This window comes from Hipposideros armiger, unplaced genomic scaffold, assembly GCF_001890085.2.
Source record: "Hipposideros armiger isolate ML-2016 unplaced genomic scaffold, ASM189008v1 scaffold_182, whole genome shotgun sequence".
NCBI lineage: Eukaryota > Metazoa > Chordata > Mammalia > Chiroptera > Hipposideridae > Hipposideros > Hipposideros armiger.
The window spans coordinates 13837-29662 of record NW_017731532.1 but is presented as its reverse complement, the minus strand read 5'-3'; the positions used below and the strand labels follow the sequence as shown (position 1 = coordinate 29662).

The following is a 15826-nucleotide window of genomic DNA, read 5'->3' as shown; positions in this document are numbered from 1 at the left end:
GGAGGCGCAAGGGGAGGGACGTAGATATGAACAGTGGGAACCAGGGGCCTGGATGTAAGGGATGTAGGGGTGGCCATCTCCCCGCAGTGGGGAAGACCCTGCGTCCCTGCTCTGGGCCAAGTTGCCCCAGCCAAAGCGCAGGGGAACCAGGCTGGGGTGGGGAGAGGACTACTTGTGGGGACAGAAGGTGAAGCTTGGGAGGCCAGGCTGGGGCTCCCGGGGCCCAAACCCACTTTGGCCCTGCCGCCCCCACCTGCAGCGCAGCCCAAGGCCAGCGCGTCACTCCCAGCGGAAGCGCCGTGCCGCCGGGGCGTCTAGCGAGGTGCGCGCCTCCGGGTCCCTGTTCCAACGCTTCGCATGTCTCAGACGAACAGGGGCGGGGACAAGGTGGCACCTACCCGGATCTGCGACTCCAGCGCCAAAGACCACAAGCCAGTCCGGACGGCGCCCTGGGGCCACTGGTGCAGAGGAGCAGAGCAGACAGAGCCAGGGAGGCGGGAGGCGCCGCCGCCGACTCGACAGTGCGTCCCAGGTCAGTGTGCAGCGCCGTCTCTGCAGGCTGCACTTGGGGAAACTTTGGTTTGCCGTGTTGCCTGCCGGGAGGAGGGCACCCAGGGCGGCCTCTATGCACCGCGCCTGGTGCGTTTAGGCCCTGGGAGCCCGCACCTCCAGCGCACCCTGACACTGCAGTGCCCCGAGTGGCGAGCGAGACCCGGCGCCAGGAGAGGGTCCCCGGGCTGCAGGGGCCTGTCCCGGGCTTTGCGGCGGCTCGGGCTTGAACCCCACCGGGATGTGGGTTTCGCCTTCTTCTCTCCCTCGCCGCGCTTGGGGATGGATGAGGCTGCCCGCGGCCGCGGGATGTCTGGGTGGGTCTGGGCAGGGGCCTCGCGGGCGCGGGTCGGCGCCGCAGCGGGAGCGGCGCGCGCTCGGCCTTTGGGGCGCGCGTGCCGAAGGGTCAGACTTGGACACGTTTCCGCAGGTGCCTCGGGCGGCCGGGCTGTGGGAGGTGCAGGGTGAGCGCGGAGGGCGGGCTGGGGGCTGCGGGGCCGTTTGCTGCCACTGGCTCGACAAATGGGAACCACACAGGGGCTGGCAGCCGGGTCCTGGCGCCTCTCGGGCGCGCACAGCTTTGGCACCAGGACCCCGGACCTCCTTACGGGAGAGCCGGAGTCCAGAGATGTGCCTGCCCTAGGATGGGGGCAATGACTGCTCCCCTCGGGCGAGCCGTTTCCCAAGGGAAGGCCGCGTCCTCCCGGCGGGCGGCGCGGGGACCGCCCCGCAGCGACTCTGGGCTGAACCAGAGTGGATGGTGATCGCCTCGGCCCGCCGGCTTGGCTCAGAGATGAGGTGGCGAAACGCGTACCCCGCCCCCATCGGCACCCTGGTGCTGTCGCCCCAATCACCTTCCTTTGCCCTTCTCCAACAGCACCTCGGGCTTGCTCCCTGCTGCGCTCGGGAAAAACTGAGGAAACGAGCTGGTTCCCAGAGGCGGCGGGGACCGTGGAGACGCTGCCAGCATCCTCCACAGCTTGGAAACCCATCACCTTGGTTCCCTGAGACTTGAAGGTGTAGGTTTGCGTGCCCGTCTGTCTATATTCTGGGAGTTGGGGGGGGGGGTCTGCTGAAAGAGGTGGGGGTGTGGCTGGCCCAGGGCCCAGCAGCCCCAGAAGCCTGGAGGCAGTGGAAGAAACTGGGAGAAGACACCAGCCCTTTTGGGGTATGTATGGGAAATACAGCAAACCTTACCAGCTACTCCTCTCCTTGGGCAGTTTCTAATTATTTCTTACAAGCCGATACCCCGGGGGAACACTTTTCCTGGTAAGTCATTCCATTTCCCGGGACAGTCTCTGATTCATCTTTTGTTCTGGCCCTGGCCCTTACCTTGCCTGGGGAGGAGACATTTTGCTTGTGGCAGGCAGGCTTGCCTCATTCCAAGTGTAGCTGGCCTGCACATCCTGGCCTTGGGCTGTCCTCTGGGACTCTGGATTTTTGCCGCTCTGTCTGGGAAGGACAGGGAAGCCCACCTCCAGTCCTTGGTCCATTCCAACCCAAGGCTGTACGTTTCTCTGGGTCTGTGGGCTCCCTCTACCCACTCGAAGTTGAGCACCAGCTACCTGGAGACGATGACAGAGACAGCCTGGTGGGAGCCTGAGGCAGGGGTTGATAGTAAATAGGAAAACAGAATAAAGAATGAAGAGTTTGCCACAGATCTTCTCCAAATGTACATAGCAAGCACCCCCCATTGAATATCTGGGAGTGGAGCCTGGGATCTTATTTTTAACAAACTCTTCATGTGATTCTTATGCTCACGGAAAGTGAAGAGCCCATTGGTATAGGGGCCTTGGTCTCACATTGTCAGGCTCCACCAGCCTGGTGGACTCTGATTTAGTGATGCATGTTTAGAAATTGACATTTAAAAAAATTAATTGGCAAGTGTATTAGGATCTTTCAAATCCTCACAATCATCTACCGTAAAGATTTTATCCCCACTTTAGGGGTGAGGAAACTGGCTCAGAGGAAGGGCTTCCCAAAGGTGGGTAACTTGGGAAGACACAGACCAGACCGCAGGCCTCTGATACACAGCCTGCTGCCTCCTTCGAGCACTTTGTCCCTGTTTGGGCAGCACAAAGGCAGGGACTAGGGCAAGGGTGTGGGGCTGAATCTTGAGCTTGAAGCCCATTGGTTAACCTCCATCCCCTTGCTGCCCTCCCCCACCACTGCCAGACAGCTGACTTTTGGGAGAGAGCACCAATTTGGAGGAGTATGAGGCTCAAAGGAAAATAACATCTCTCTCCAAATGAAAGGAAAACTGGAGGTGGCACGGGGAGAAAAAGCCACAGGAAAGGCCAAGCCTATCATCTCTGAGATGCCTTTTAAAAGCACCTCAGCCCATGTAACACTGCAGTTAGATACCACATGAATCAGATACTCAAAGCAGAACCCTACTCTGTGGGAAGCTGGTGATCCAACAAGGAGACAGAAGAGAAAGGATACAGGAACATCTAAATAAGCCCTGGCGAGCAGGTGAGTGAGAGGAGTGACTGCGAGAGTTCTCTCACCTTACCTCTCTCAGCCTCTTCATCTGCACACAACGGGGGCGCTGACCCGCTGAGTGCCGAGACCCTCCCAGGGCCAGCAGTGTTTGCAGGGTAGGCTGTATCTTGCAGACACCCACAGGGTTGCCAGGCAGAGGATCCATTCCAGACACTTCTACAGACTGGTAATCAGCGAAATATGATTAACTGAAAAACACTGGAGGGATGTCTTAACAAGGAATGAAAAAATCTATAGACTCCAAATGGGAGAGATGCGTGCGACACATTATTGGTATTTATGTAACTCTGAATAGCTTTGATTTTTTCCTTCATAGGAACTGACAGCTGGCTGACAGAAAACTCATCCAGGGAGAGAAAAGACATAAGTGGAGTATGAAATTTTGAATAATGTTTTCAGGTAACTTTCTATTTCCATTTAGAGTGGGTGTCTGGAGGGGCGAATGTAGTTATGGTTTGAATTGCTTCATTTATCGACAGATATTTTCAACACGGCTCATAATTCTAAGATCCAGTGCTTTTTACTTCTTTTTCCTGGTTTCTGGTCTCCCAGTAGTAGGGCACAGAGCTGGGGGTGGGGTAGGGTGGGGGACCCACCATTCAGCCTGTAGACTCTCACTTTATTCCCATTTTCAGTAGGCTGCCTCCAAGTTTGGAGCCTTTCTGATCAGTCTGTTCAGAGAATAAATCTTTGTTTCCTTACCTAAAAGAGCAGATGTCTGCTACTTGAGGTGGGCTAAAGTACTGGGAGTCCAGTTGTTCTGTCCACAGATTTTGAGCCATCCTCTTCTTTCAGCCTTGTGTCTCATTGCCACTTGCTGTGTCACTTGGGGCCTCCACACCCTAAACTTCATGCGTCTTGTGGGTAAGCTCGCTGCCTTTGTATCTCCCTGGTGCTTCCTGGTCACAGCCTCTGCTGTGCTAAGGCAGTTTACTGTGCCACCATCCCCCTCTGTTTCCAAAGTTTGTTTGAAATTGCTAATCTGATATCTCTCCTCCAATTTTCCTTGTTCTTTAGACTATATCTTTTTAATTTTTTTAATAACTAAATGTAATTTTAGTGGTGTCTTGGGAGTAGAGGGAGGAACCAAAAGTGTGCTACATATGCCATGGTGAATTGCAAGTGATGTTAAAGACGTTCTAATTTTAAAATGAAAAGCCCTTTATCCAGCTGTTTAATAATTAATACTGTATAATAATTTGAAATTATTGTACTTGGAAATTACAAGGAAAATGCACTTAAAGGATGTCTTTCTTTCCGTATTTCCCTTAGTAGATTCCATTTATGTTTACAAAACATTACTTGCAGATCCTAAAAAAACATTTTAAGTCTTTTATCTATTATTTTAATAGGCTGTAGATTAGACACATGATAAAAAATAAAAGAAAGCTAAATTCTGAGATACATTTTTTTAAAAAGAAGAATGCAGCGAGTAGGCAGGCACAACAAGAAAGGCTTTTTCTAGACATGTCTGATTTCATCACCACACCCCGGGGGATGAATAGATGATTGTCCTTCCACAAATGAGGAATCAAGACCCTGAGAGGCTGCGAGACTTGAACAGGGCATTCAGCTAGTGAGTCGGGGGAGTCAGGATGGAAATCTGGGTGTGTCTGACCCCTGAACTTCCTCCAGTTGAACAGTGATCAATTTGGAAGGTGTAACTGAATGTGGGGATCATTGATAAGCGAGATTGTAACACAGGGGTCTGACTGAATGTGGAGACGGTATCAGCACTGGGTGCCCAGTGAGGATGTTTCACAGGAGACAGGAGGCCAGGACATTTCTGAACTAGGATAACTGGAGGCAAGAGAAGTGGTCTCATCAGAGGTAGGACTCACCTCTAGGAAGAGTAAATTTAAGTCAAACTTCAGTGTCAGCATTATTGGTGTGCAAATGGCTGAGGCCAGATATAAGAAGCAACTGAAAGGAATGAGGGCATGAAGACAAGGGGATTGTTCCGATAAGGCACTGATTACAAATGAGACACTAGGAAACCGAACACGTGCACATGTGGAAAATAAAGTTATGTGACAACTTTTTTCTCTGAAAAATTTAATGTTTAAACAATTTCAAAATCGCTGTACTAAATGTGAACAATTTAAAAAGTGAGCAATCCAGGGGGCTTTTATAACCAACAAAGAGTAAGCCTCGTGGAGTTGTTTTCGCTGGACGGTCCTCCAGTTCTTGGGAGAGGAGCTCTGCCTGTGTCCACAGAGCAGAAAGATTTGCTCGCTGCCATGAGCTAGTGGTGCCACTGCCCAGCTTCTCTGAGGCCCGGGAGCCCACAGCACCCTCCCTTTTCACAGGACTGTGTTCTGGCACTGCTCCCCTCAGGCACCCCAGCTGGCAGTGCATTGCCAGGCCCCTTCTTCTCCCAGAACCTCCTGACAACAACTTTGTTGAGAGAGTTTTGACAGAAAGTGGTCAGGTTTAGTGCTGTGGGGAAAGGCTTTTACATGAGGATAGATGAAAAGGTGGAAAGTCTTTCCAAAAGTTTCTTCTTAAGACTTAATTGAAAGATGGGAGGGAAGGAAGGAAGGAGGGAAAGAAGGAAGTAAGGAGGAAAGAAGAGAAAAGAAGAAGGAATTATAGACTAGAAAGTGATGTAGGCCCAAAAAAATGTTTTATTATATGAAAGTATAATATTAAAATGTGGCATCTGACAACTTGTTCTCATTTGAGTATTTGTTTCTCAAATGCTACTTTTGGTCAAAGATGTTTTATGTTATTGATACTGTATCTCTACTTGAATTACAGTTATAAGTGGTTTCTGTATTTAATATGTTTCCATTCATTTCTCTAAATCTCTTTATTAAATCCATTTGTACATGAAAAATGCTAAAAGAAGGTTTCTTTTGGATCACTGTCTCATGTGAGCTCTTTTCAGATGCCTTGCATTCAGAATAGTCCTCTGAGTTGGGACCCAAGCTGTCAACCTATCCTAAAATTCCTTAACTCCTGAGTTGCAGGTATGTCTGGCTCTGGAATTGCTTTTATAGAACATCGCACAGGGGACATAAAATCACAGCACTCACTTTCATTGTATTTATGTATGTGCATACTGAGTAGTTGCTCTTTGCTTAGCATCATGAATGATACTAACGTGGAAATGAGTGAGGATATTCTTTTGAATATTGCTTTTCAGGAGCTTACTAGTTAAACCTCCTTGAAAGTCTAGGTATAAACACTATTGATAATACCACAAAAACTGAATTATGTTTTAAAAAGTAAGACCTAATAAGACTCTTTATAAAATTTTAATTATATCCTACAAAAACGCCATGCTTTTTTCTGTATACATATTCTATTTTACAATAAATAGATAAAAGTAATATCATACGAGTATGTGAAATATGTACTGTTTAAAAATGATAAAATAGACATCCATATACATGCCACCCAGGTTGAGACATAGAACATTACCTGAACCTTAAAAGTCCCTGTGTCCCTCTCAAATTGTATTGCTCCCCCTACCCCCACCAAGAATAATTTTCTCTTGATTTTTGTGTTACTCATTCCCTCTGCTTTTTTCTCTTGTTTCCCATTTGTGTGATTCTTAAAGAAATTGTTTACTTTTGAAAAACTGGGTAGATAACCCAAAGTTAGACGAATAAAGAAAGGTCAATATTCCCAATACATGATGAAAGCTCTTGGGGGAAGATAAGCTGTACAGTCTCTGGATTGTAATTAACCTCAGCATCTCTGGGCAAGGAGCCCCTTTGGGCGAGGTCTTGAGTGAGCCCTGGGAAACGCGGGGCTCACCATTGCAGGGCTTCTGGCAGGGCTGCAGTGTAGACCAGGTGCTAGATAGCCAAAGGGAATGGCTGCTCATTCTTTCTCCTCCTATCCTCACCATGACTTAGCCCCAGATCTCAGAGCAGAACAGTGGAGCAGGGCTAAAATGAGTTCCATGGGCTGCCCCAGAGAGCTGGGCATGGAGGAGAGGGCAGAGGCATGGTCAGGACAAAGCAAGTGGATTAAAGAACTGAGGGCAGGCTCACCTGAGCATTTGGTCCTCAATGGAGAGAACAAGATGGTAAAATGGCAATATGATCTCAGAGATGATGTTTGTGACTGGTGTTATCATGGCATCTCCTCTCATCACCATCCAGGGGATTTTTGGTGCCTCTTCTAAGGATGTCCAGCCGCTGGTCTTTCATTTCTTCTTTCTTGTTCTACCATTTCATCTTGGTAAACGACATCTTCCAGTAGATTCTTGAGAGTGCATTCAATTCTTGACTGTTGATTTGGCTAGATCAGCGGTTCTCAACCTTCCTAATGCCGCGACTCCTTAATACAGTTCCTCATGTTGTGGTGACCCCCCAACCATAAAATTATTTTCGTTGCTACTCTATAACTGTCATTTTGCTACTGTTATGAATCATAATGTAAGTATCTTTTTTGTTTTCCGATGGTCTTAGGCGACCCCTGTGAAAGGGTCATTCGACCCCCAGAGGGGTCGCGACCCACAAGTTGAGAACCGCTGGGCTAGATATAGAATTCTAAGCTGGGAATCATTTGACCTTCAGATTTAAGAAAACAGTCCTCCATTGTCTTTCATTTTTGGTGTTATATCTGAATCCATTCTAATTTTTGATCCTTCGGTATGTGACTTGTCCACCCCCTTCCCCTACCTCTGGCCCCCAAGTTTACAGGATCTTCTCTCAGTGTTCTGGAAATGTATAATCACGTGCCATGGTCAGGGTCTGTTTTCATTCATTGTGCTATGTTCTAATTGGGTCCTTTCAATTTGGTAACTCATGTCCCTCGGGTCTAGAAAATGTTCTTGATCTCATTGACCATTTCCTCTCGTGCTCGCCTCTCTCCCCCACCCTCACTATTTCCTCTTGCTGGCACTTCTGTTAGCTGGATGTTGGATATCCTGGTCTAGTCCTCTAATTTTCTTATTTTCTCCTCTTCTGTTCATTTGGCTTAACTGTTATAGATTTTATCAACGTTACTATCCAACCCTTCTACAGAGTTTTGCAGTTTGTGTCATGTTTTTACCTTTTGAGAGCTCTTTTTATGGTCTCTGAATATTCTTTTTTCATAAAATCTTGTTTCATGGTGACAACATCTTATCCCTTTGAAGCTTTTGCAGTTTTCTTTTCCTGACTTATATCTGTTTCCTCCAAATTGCTTTTTTTTCTATTTGTTCTGGTTCTGTATTTTTAATGTAAGAGGCTCTTGTGTTTGTTTTTTGTTTTGACTATTTGCTCATGATCAAAGGGCTTGGATGAAAAAGCCAGTGAGAAGCCTTGAGCACATGGGTGAGGCTTGTCACCTTTGAGCCTCACTGTAGGAGATCTGGGTGGCATGTTGGGGAATGCCTGTGGTCATCTTCTCTCAGGCTGGTCAGATTCTTGAGAGAAGAGTATAGCAATTTTTGATAAAGGATAAGGGTGTGGCTGTCAGCCTTCTTGGAGCTGAGTTGGGCGAGAAGGCTGTGATGCCTTCATTCAGTGGTCAGTAGGTTATAAAATCACTTATTCCCGTTTTCTTGTCATCAAACATGCCCGGTGTCTCCCAGTCCAGAGATCCTGTTTCACATTTCTGGAGAATTAACCTCTGGACATCTTCTCGGGTAGAAAGGCAGTCTCCTTATCTCTTAGTGGCTGGGAATGGAGGAATGACCGGAGGCAGAACTTCTCAACCTTCAATGTACATACAAATCACTTGGGGGTCCAGTTACAAGGTAGGCTCTGACTCAGCAGGTCTAGGGTGGACCCTGAGATGCTGCATATCTAACAAGCTCAGGTAATGCTGCTGCTGCAGGTCCAAAGTAGGATCACACTTACGAGTAGCGAGCAGCTCTGCACTAGTCCTTCTTAAGTTAGCTGTACTCTCCACACCCCAGTTCTAGAGCTTCATGCTGTTGCCTCTTTCAAGGGTTCTGCAGGGTGACTGGGCCTAGTTCACAGCTTTACCACCAATGACTTGAGTCAGTTGGCAGAGTCAGTTACCACTGGGCCCCGCTGCGTCTTCTCTCCTTTTCCTGCTACCCTTGTGAGTTTATATCTTTTAAAAAATTCTTCAGTTTCAGGGGGTTTCAGGAAGGGGCAAAATTAGACGTGTGTGTTCTGCCATATTCATTCTAACTATAACCACCTGCTAAAACATTTTCCTAAAGTTTGGTTATATCAGCATAACTAGAGCCTGATGTATGATAAATAACTGTGCTGTTTTAAGACTCTTGGTCTTTGCACAAGGAGTAGTCTCTGCTTCTTTTTTCTTCCTTTGTCTGTCTGTGAAACTCCTATGCAGTCCTCAAGACCCAGTTCATGGCTAGCCTCTGTGAAACCCCCTTGAGTCCCCAAACCATGAAAGCCTGTGTGTTCTCATGACTCTAACTCATAACCCGTTGCTTATACAGTATCTCTTCCAAACAAGTGTGTACGCTCCTCAGGGCTAGGGCTTGTACCTTTGTAGCTCCATGCCCAGCACGTATTAGGAGTTTGTAGCTGTTTAACAATTGAATTAATTTCTGTGTGTATGTCTGTCTTTCCCCTTTTTCTTCATTTTCTTCCTGCTCTCTTCATCTCTTCTTCTGTTTGTTAAGAGGTCATTATATTTACCATCTATTCTATTATCCAGTAGAAAGTTATGTCCCATATTCTTGATTTTAAAAGTAAATGAGTGGAATAAATAATACTTCTCAATTTTTGAAAACTAGTTAATTAATTAGATTTAAAGATTATATAAACTATATTTGATTTTTCTCCCCAGCTCTAAAGGCTGTTGAAAGACAAACATTTCCTCAGCTCTGAATAAAGACCCAGTTCTGATCACCTAATAGAATTATCTGTTGAAGGAGTTCGAATCTAAATTATTAAATAAGCAGAAATAATTTTCAGTTTTAGTGGTAAAAAAAATAAAATGTTTCTAAAGTCTACATGTCTTCATTCATGTTTCTAGCTTAGAATACTCCTTTTTCGGAGTAAATGTACTGCTGTCAAAATTTAACGCGACACTATGTTGCTAACCCCATAATCTAGTCAGTGTATGATTTAAAAAATAGAATCAAGAAAAATACATAATCACATGCTCACCATTCCTATCTCAGTGTGAATTCCAGACATTGTGTCAGTTATTTTAAAGTCTTGTTGTCCAAATAATTTTTCATCCTTTAAAAGAAACCTAGAAATGCCCCTCAAATTGAAAAATCTACCAATAGTTACATTATTTAACTAAAGAGCACATTTAAGTAATAATTTAAAACTAAGGAGTTTTGACATAATAAACATGCTGTATTTTCATTGATTCAGTTGAAAGTTCACAGAATCTTGGCTTTTTTGCTTAAATTTGCATTTTAGCATTATTTTAAATATATTTTGCACAAGTAGAAAATAAATAATTATTGTTTTATTAATTGGGAGTTAGGGAAGTACTAGGTTGGTGATACATCATAAATATTCAATGAAGATTTTGAAAGTAAATTTTAGTTTCTAATTTCCTAACACTTATTACTAGTCTAAAATTTATTTTGCAATTCACCATTTTGCCCTGTATGTGTTAGTAACATAATCTCATTTATGTCCTCTACACATTTCAGAAATTGTAACAACATGAATATAAATGGGGACATTGATTCTGACTAATCTTTCGATCTTTATCTCTTTGGTAAGCAGGCATTGATTTCTGACTTTTGAAGATGGATGAAGGCGCAGAAATTTCAAGTGATGGAAATTCCCTGATTAAAGCGGTCCATCAGAGCCGGCTGCGCCTCACAAGACTCTTGCTAGAAGGTGGCGCCTACATCAATGAGAGCAACGACCGTGGGGAAACACCTTTAATGATCGCTTGTAAGACCAAACATGTTGATCACCAGAGTGTCAGTAAAGCCAAAATGGTTAAATACCTGTTAGAAAATAATGCTGACCCCAACATACAGGACAAGTCTGGGAAAACTGCCTTGATGCATGCTTGCTTAGAAAAGGCTGGCCCTGAAGTTGTTTCCTTGCTCCTAAAGAGTGGGGCGGACCTCAGCTTGCAAGACCATTCTAGTTACTCGGCCCTCGTGTATGCTATAAATTCAGAAGATAGAGAGACCCTGAGAGTTCTGCTTAGTGCTTGCAAGGCAAAGGGGAAGGAAGTCATTATCATAACAACAGCAAAATCGCCCTCTGGCAGGCACACTACCCAACAGTACTTAAATATGCCTCCTGCGGATATAGATGGGTGTCATTCCCCAGCTGCCTGTGCCACTCCTTCAGAAATAGACATAAAAACAGCCTCATCGCCACTTTCACATTCTTCTGAAACTGAAATGTCACTCTTTGGCTTTAAAGACCTGGAGCTCTCAGGAGGCAGCGATGATACCCGGGACCCAGGCTCCCCTGTTAGGAAGCCTACTCTGGCCCTTAATGGGCCCAAGCTACCCCAGGCTCCAGCCTGGATCAAAAGTCCCCCTTCATTAATGCACCTGAACAGAGTGGCCTCTTTGCAAGAGGAGCTCCAAGATATTACTCCAGAGGAAGAATTATCTTACAAAACCAATGGGCTGGCGCTTTCCAAGCGATTCTTCACTAGGCACCAAAGTATTGATGTCAAAGACACGGCACATTTGCTAAGAGCCTTTGATCAGGCCAGCTCAAGAAAGATGTCCTATGATGAAATAAATTATCAATCATTGTTTTCAGAAGGAAATCAGCAATGCACGGAAATCCCTGTTGACGAGGACCCAGACGCTAATCAGGTCATATTTGCTTCCACCTTAAGAAGTATAGTTCAAAAAAGAAACTCAGGGGCCAATCACTACAGCTCTGATTCCCAGCTCTCAGCTGGTCTAATCCCTACAGCTTTAGAAGATGGCAAAGCACTTACAGGAAAGAAAAAGATCCTCTCACCATCTCCTTCTTTGCTGTCAGGGTCCAAAGAATTGTTGGAGAATATCCCCCCAGGCCCCCTAAGCAGGAGAAGTCACGCGATTTTAGAAAGACGTGGTTCGGGAGCGTTCCCTTTAGAGCACAGTATTCCCCAAACCAGACCAGGATTTCTGCCACCCTTGAATGTGAATCCTCACCATCCCATCTCAGATGCCAATGTCAGCAAGATTCCCAGCCTTCTTTCTTGTGGTCAGAAGGTGCTTATGCCAACAGTTCCTATTTTCCCTAAAGAATTCAAAAGTAAAAAAATGTTGTTAAGGAGACAATCACTGCAAACAGAACAAATCAAGCAGTTAGTCAATTTTTAAGACATGGCTAAAAAACACATTTTGTTCATATGTCTGTATCAGAGAAATAGAGAACTAGAGAAGAAATCTCAAATGTTCATCCTTTTAAATCTTGTAATTGGTTGGTCCATAACGGTTAGGGGGAGCAACACGTACTGTGTATCATACTAGGCGCTGTGGACACACAGATAGTATATAGTTTCTAGTAAGGGAATTTTCTCAAACAAAATTAAAGCTATTTTTCTCAAAACTTCCAATATTTAGCAACTATGTGGTACAAGTGTTTAATAACAAAAGTCAGCAAAGAAAGAAGGTCATATATGTTGCAGATAACTTTAATTTTTTTTTTCAGATTTGTCAAATATTTTATTAAAAAATTGCTTTCAAATCAATTTTTTAAATTTCAATAATAAATAAGATTGTCATTTTCCGTGATGCCAAAAGCATAAATGAAAACATTGACAGCTATAAAATGTTCTATGATCTATAAGCTTAAACTACAAAGAAAGAAAGGACTAATTCTTCAAAAATGTTGACTGCAGGTAGGTGGAAATCTAAGAAAAATTTTCACGGTCAACCATTATAGTAGACTGGGCAGCTAATATTGATATTGTCAGCTTAATGTCCTATGGCACATCAGTTTTACATGCTAGAAATTATCTATGCCAAGTGTCTGTGTGCTGCTTTTTGCTTTATTTTGTTTATTAAACATTTAAACAAAATAATGTTATCTTATGGGATTCTTCTTTCTCCATATACTTTAATTCCTGTTATTATTTTTTTAAGCCTATCCATAGGTTCCCAATAAGATAGCATAAAAGTTAAAAAGCATTGCTCTTTACTTATATCAAATTATTCTTGTCTTTCTAAGAACAACCAAAAAAAAATCTAAACGTTTGGGTTTTATCACAAATAGAAACTAAATGCTTGCTTCACTTTAGAAAAGAAAAATATGATTAGATTAGCTTAGGTGAGCTGAAATTAAGAAAGCCAGTAGAAACTAATTATAAAATGTACTAAATATTCAGTCAATGTTAAACAACAATATCTTTTTATTTCGGATATATAATTAGACGTTTCTATAATAAGGCTTTATAAGGATAATTTCCTTAGTGTGACATTCCAATCACGTAGTATTTTAGGACCTGTCAATAATTTCTAACAAACATACCATGCTATCATAAAATGACTATATTATCTGTATCATTTCAAAATATGGTGTTTATACAAAGAATCCTTTTATCAATCTAGCAGTTTACAACAAAGAATAAATCAAACTATAAAACCTGAATGTATTTATTTGATGATTGTCATATACAACTTTATTTTTTGCCTTTTATCAGTACAGGAGATCATAACAATTGGCATGATGCTTTTCTTAGTAATTTGATATAAGCAAGTTGTAATGTAGATAGTAATAAATTTCTTGTGGCTTTTATTTGAAAAAAAAATGGAAGTGTTCCATTTAATGTTTTGAAGAACAGTAATATTAGAAATATTTTTTGATTCAGAACTTAGAATTATACGTGATGTTTATAGGTAGCTAAACCCTTTTTGAAAGTTTCATTATTGAGAAAAGAGCTTGACTTTAAGTTGTAAGGACACAGCTTGGAAGAATATGTAAATAGATTAGTTCATGAACAAAATGGTATCAATAAAGATTTAAAATGTCACTTTGATTATCACTGTTTTTTATTTATCTCAAATACTAATGATGTTTCAACATAATCTCTAGAAATTGTGCCACATGTTACTTTGAGTAAACAGAAAACTAAGAAAGAGTAACTTTTGCTGCTATTCTCATCCCAACATGGAAAATAATATTTAATAGGATTAAAACTTTGTTGGCCATATTTGGAAGCGTTTTTAGTCATCTATCAATCCTAAGAACACTTAGGGCCTGAAGTTGTGTGAGCTTTTCACCCTTAAGTGGACTGTATCACTGGCATCCCAATGATAAGTCACAAATGTTTGCAAAAGGAATCAGATATGTATGTTCAGACTTTTTAAATTAGCTCTTGAATTCACAAAGTAGCAACAGACTCTTTCAGCCAATATTTTAATTAATTTTGTAGAACTGTTACCCCAGGGAAGGGATAAAGAAGAAAGGGGCAATGTCCAGCCTTAATGAAGATTCTACAGTGGCAACCAAAGCCAGAACAGCTCAGCTGCCAGATTTAGCCAGGCTGGTCCCTTTCCAGAGCAGAAGCATAGAAATGAAAGACAGAAATGCAGAAACAAGACAGGAGGATCCTTAGAGGCCAGGAGGCTGGGTGAGCCTTTTTCAAGCCCTGTTTTCTCTCTGCTCTGATGGTGGGAATGTGGGGGTAGTTTCATTGTTTAAAATTTTTAAATAATTTAAAATATGAAGAAAAGTAGCAATTTCTTGGGAGGGTTCTTTAAGAAACTGGTAGAATTAAATAAAGCAGAGCATCCTTTCTAAAGTTAGAGTGGGGAGGTGAGTTCAGGGCCAGGCAGATGGGGGTTTCATTTTTCTTTGCAAGTTGGTATAAAGTAGCAATATCAACTAATCACTGAGAAATATAGCTACACCTGGCCTCTGTCCTATCCTGACTGGGTCAGTAGCACCACCTGACCCTGGTTACTGAAGCCAAAAATACATATACTATTGGGTTGTCAGAAAAGTCATGATGCATTTTTGCAATGAAAAACATAGAAACAATACGTCATGACTTTTCCGACAACCCAATAGACTCTTCCCTCTCCCTCATCCTCCCCATTCAACTAGTTTAAAAACTCTTCCAAGTTCTTTCTTCTTAGAGTTTCCTCTATTTCTTGAGACTTTCCATCCCCTGTTGCTACCACCTTCATTCAGGGCTTCATCTCCTTTCAAGAATTCGAACTCTCCTCCTGCCATTGTAATCACCTTTCTCATACTCAAAACTGATAAGAGCTTTCCCTGCTTAAATGATGTGGTGACTCCCATGACCTACAGAAAAGGAGCAAACTGCTTAACACGGTAAAGAAATCTGGCTCCTGCCTAAATGTCCTGCCCAAAGCACGATGCCTCCACAACTCTACTTGAGCAGATCAGATCCGGCTCTTGCCCACTGCTCATGTGCCTCTGCCTAAAAGGCCCTTCCCTCTAAGTGTATCTGGTGAATCTCGCTCATTGTTCAAGACACAACTTAGGTGTTTTCTCTCAGAACAGACTGCTGTCTCTTACCACAACCTGATGTATGTTTCCATCATAGTAACTACAGCCAATAGACAATTTACCGTGTACAGGTCTCTCGCTACTAGATTGTAAGATCCTTGAGGTAGGAATCATTTCTGAATTACTGGCACAGCCTCAGCACAGAAGACACCACTCAGATGCCTGCCCACCTCCCTCGCCACAGAGTTCCCAACTGGGCCATGAAGTCCTGTCATGTGTCTCCCTCATGAAAGACACAAGTGACTGGACAAATGGTGGTCTCTGGACCAAAGAATGGTGGGTACAAAGAAACAGAAGCCATCACAGTGAAGAGGAAGAGTGCCGTGTGGGACAGTAGAACAAAGGCCCCGAGCTCCTGCTGCCGAGGTCCCTGGGGCTCCTGGATCCGCCCTGCTCCTTCCGAGACTTGGTTATCAACT

General features: G+C 43.7%; 1 protein-coding gene across 8 annotated transcripts; it reads left to right on the top strand.

Annotated features, from left to right (window-relative positions):
* The first annotated feature begins 58 nt into the window (after nucleotides 1-58).
* On the top strand, nucleotides 59-15115 carry ANKRD34B (ankyrin repeat domain 34B). 8 transcript variants are annotated; one of them, XM_019652590.1, is made up of 6 exons: nucleotides 59-532; nucleotides 1427-1568; nucleotides 3371-3453; nucleotides 3850-3918; nucleotides 5945-6026; nucleotides 10686-15115. In XM_019652590.1, exon 6 carries the CDS (start codon nucleotides 10709-10711, stop codon nucleotides 12248-12250), a length of 1542 nt encoding a protein of 513 aa, XP_019508135.1. In that variant the 5' UTR covers nucleotides 59-532; nucleotides 1427-1568; nucleotides 3371-3453; nucleotides 3850-3918; nucleotides 5945-6026; nucleotides 10686-10708; the 3' UTR covers nucleotides 12251-15115. The 8 variants fall into 8 exon arrangements, with proteins under 8 accessions (XP_019508135.1, XP_019508134.1, XP_019508137.1 ...); XM_019652589.1 differs by lacking the exon at nucleotides 3850-3918; XM_019652592.1 differs by lacking the exon at nucleotides 3850-3918 and having other exon boundaries at nucleotides 10683-15115.
* The last annotated feature ends 711 nt before the right edge of the window (nucleotides 15116-15826 follow it).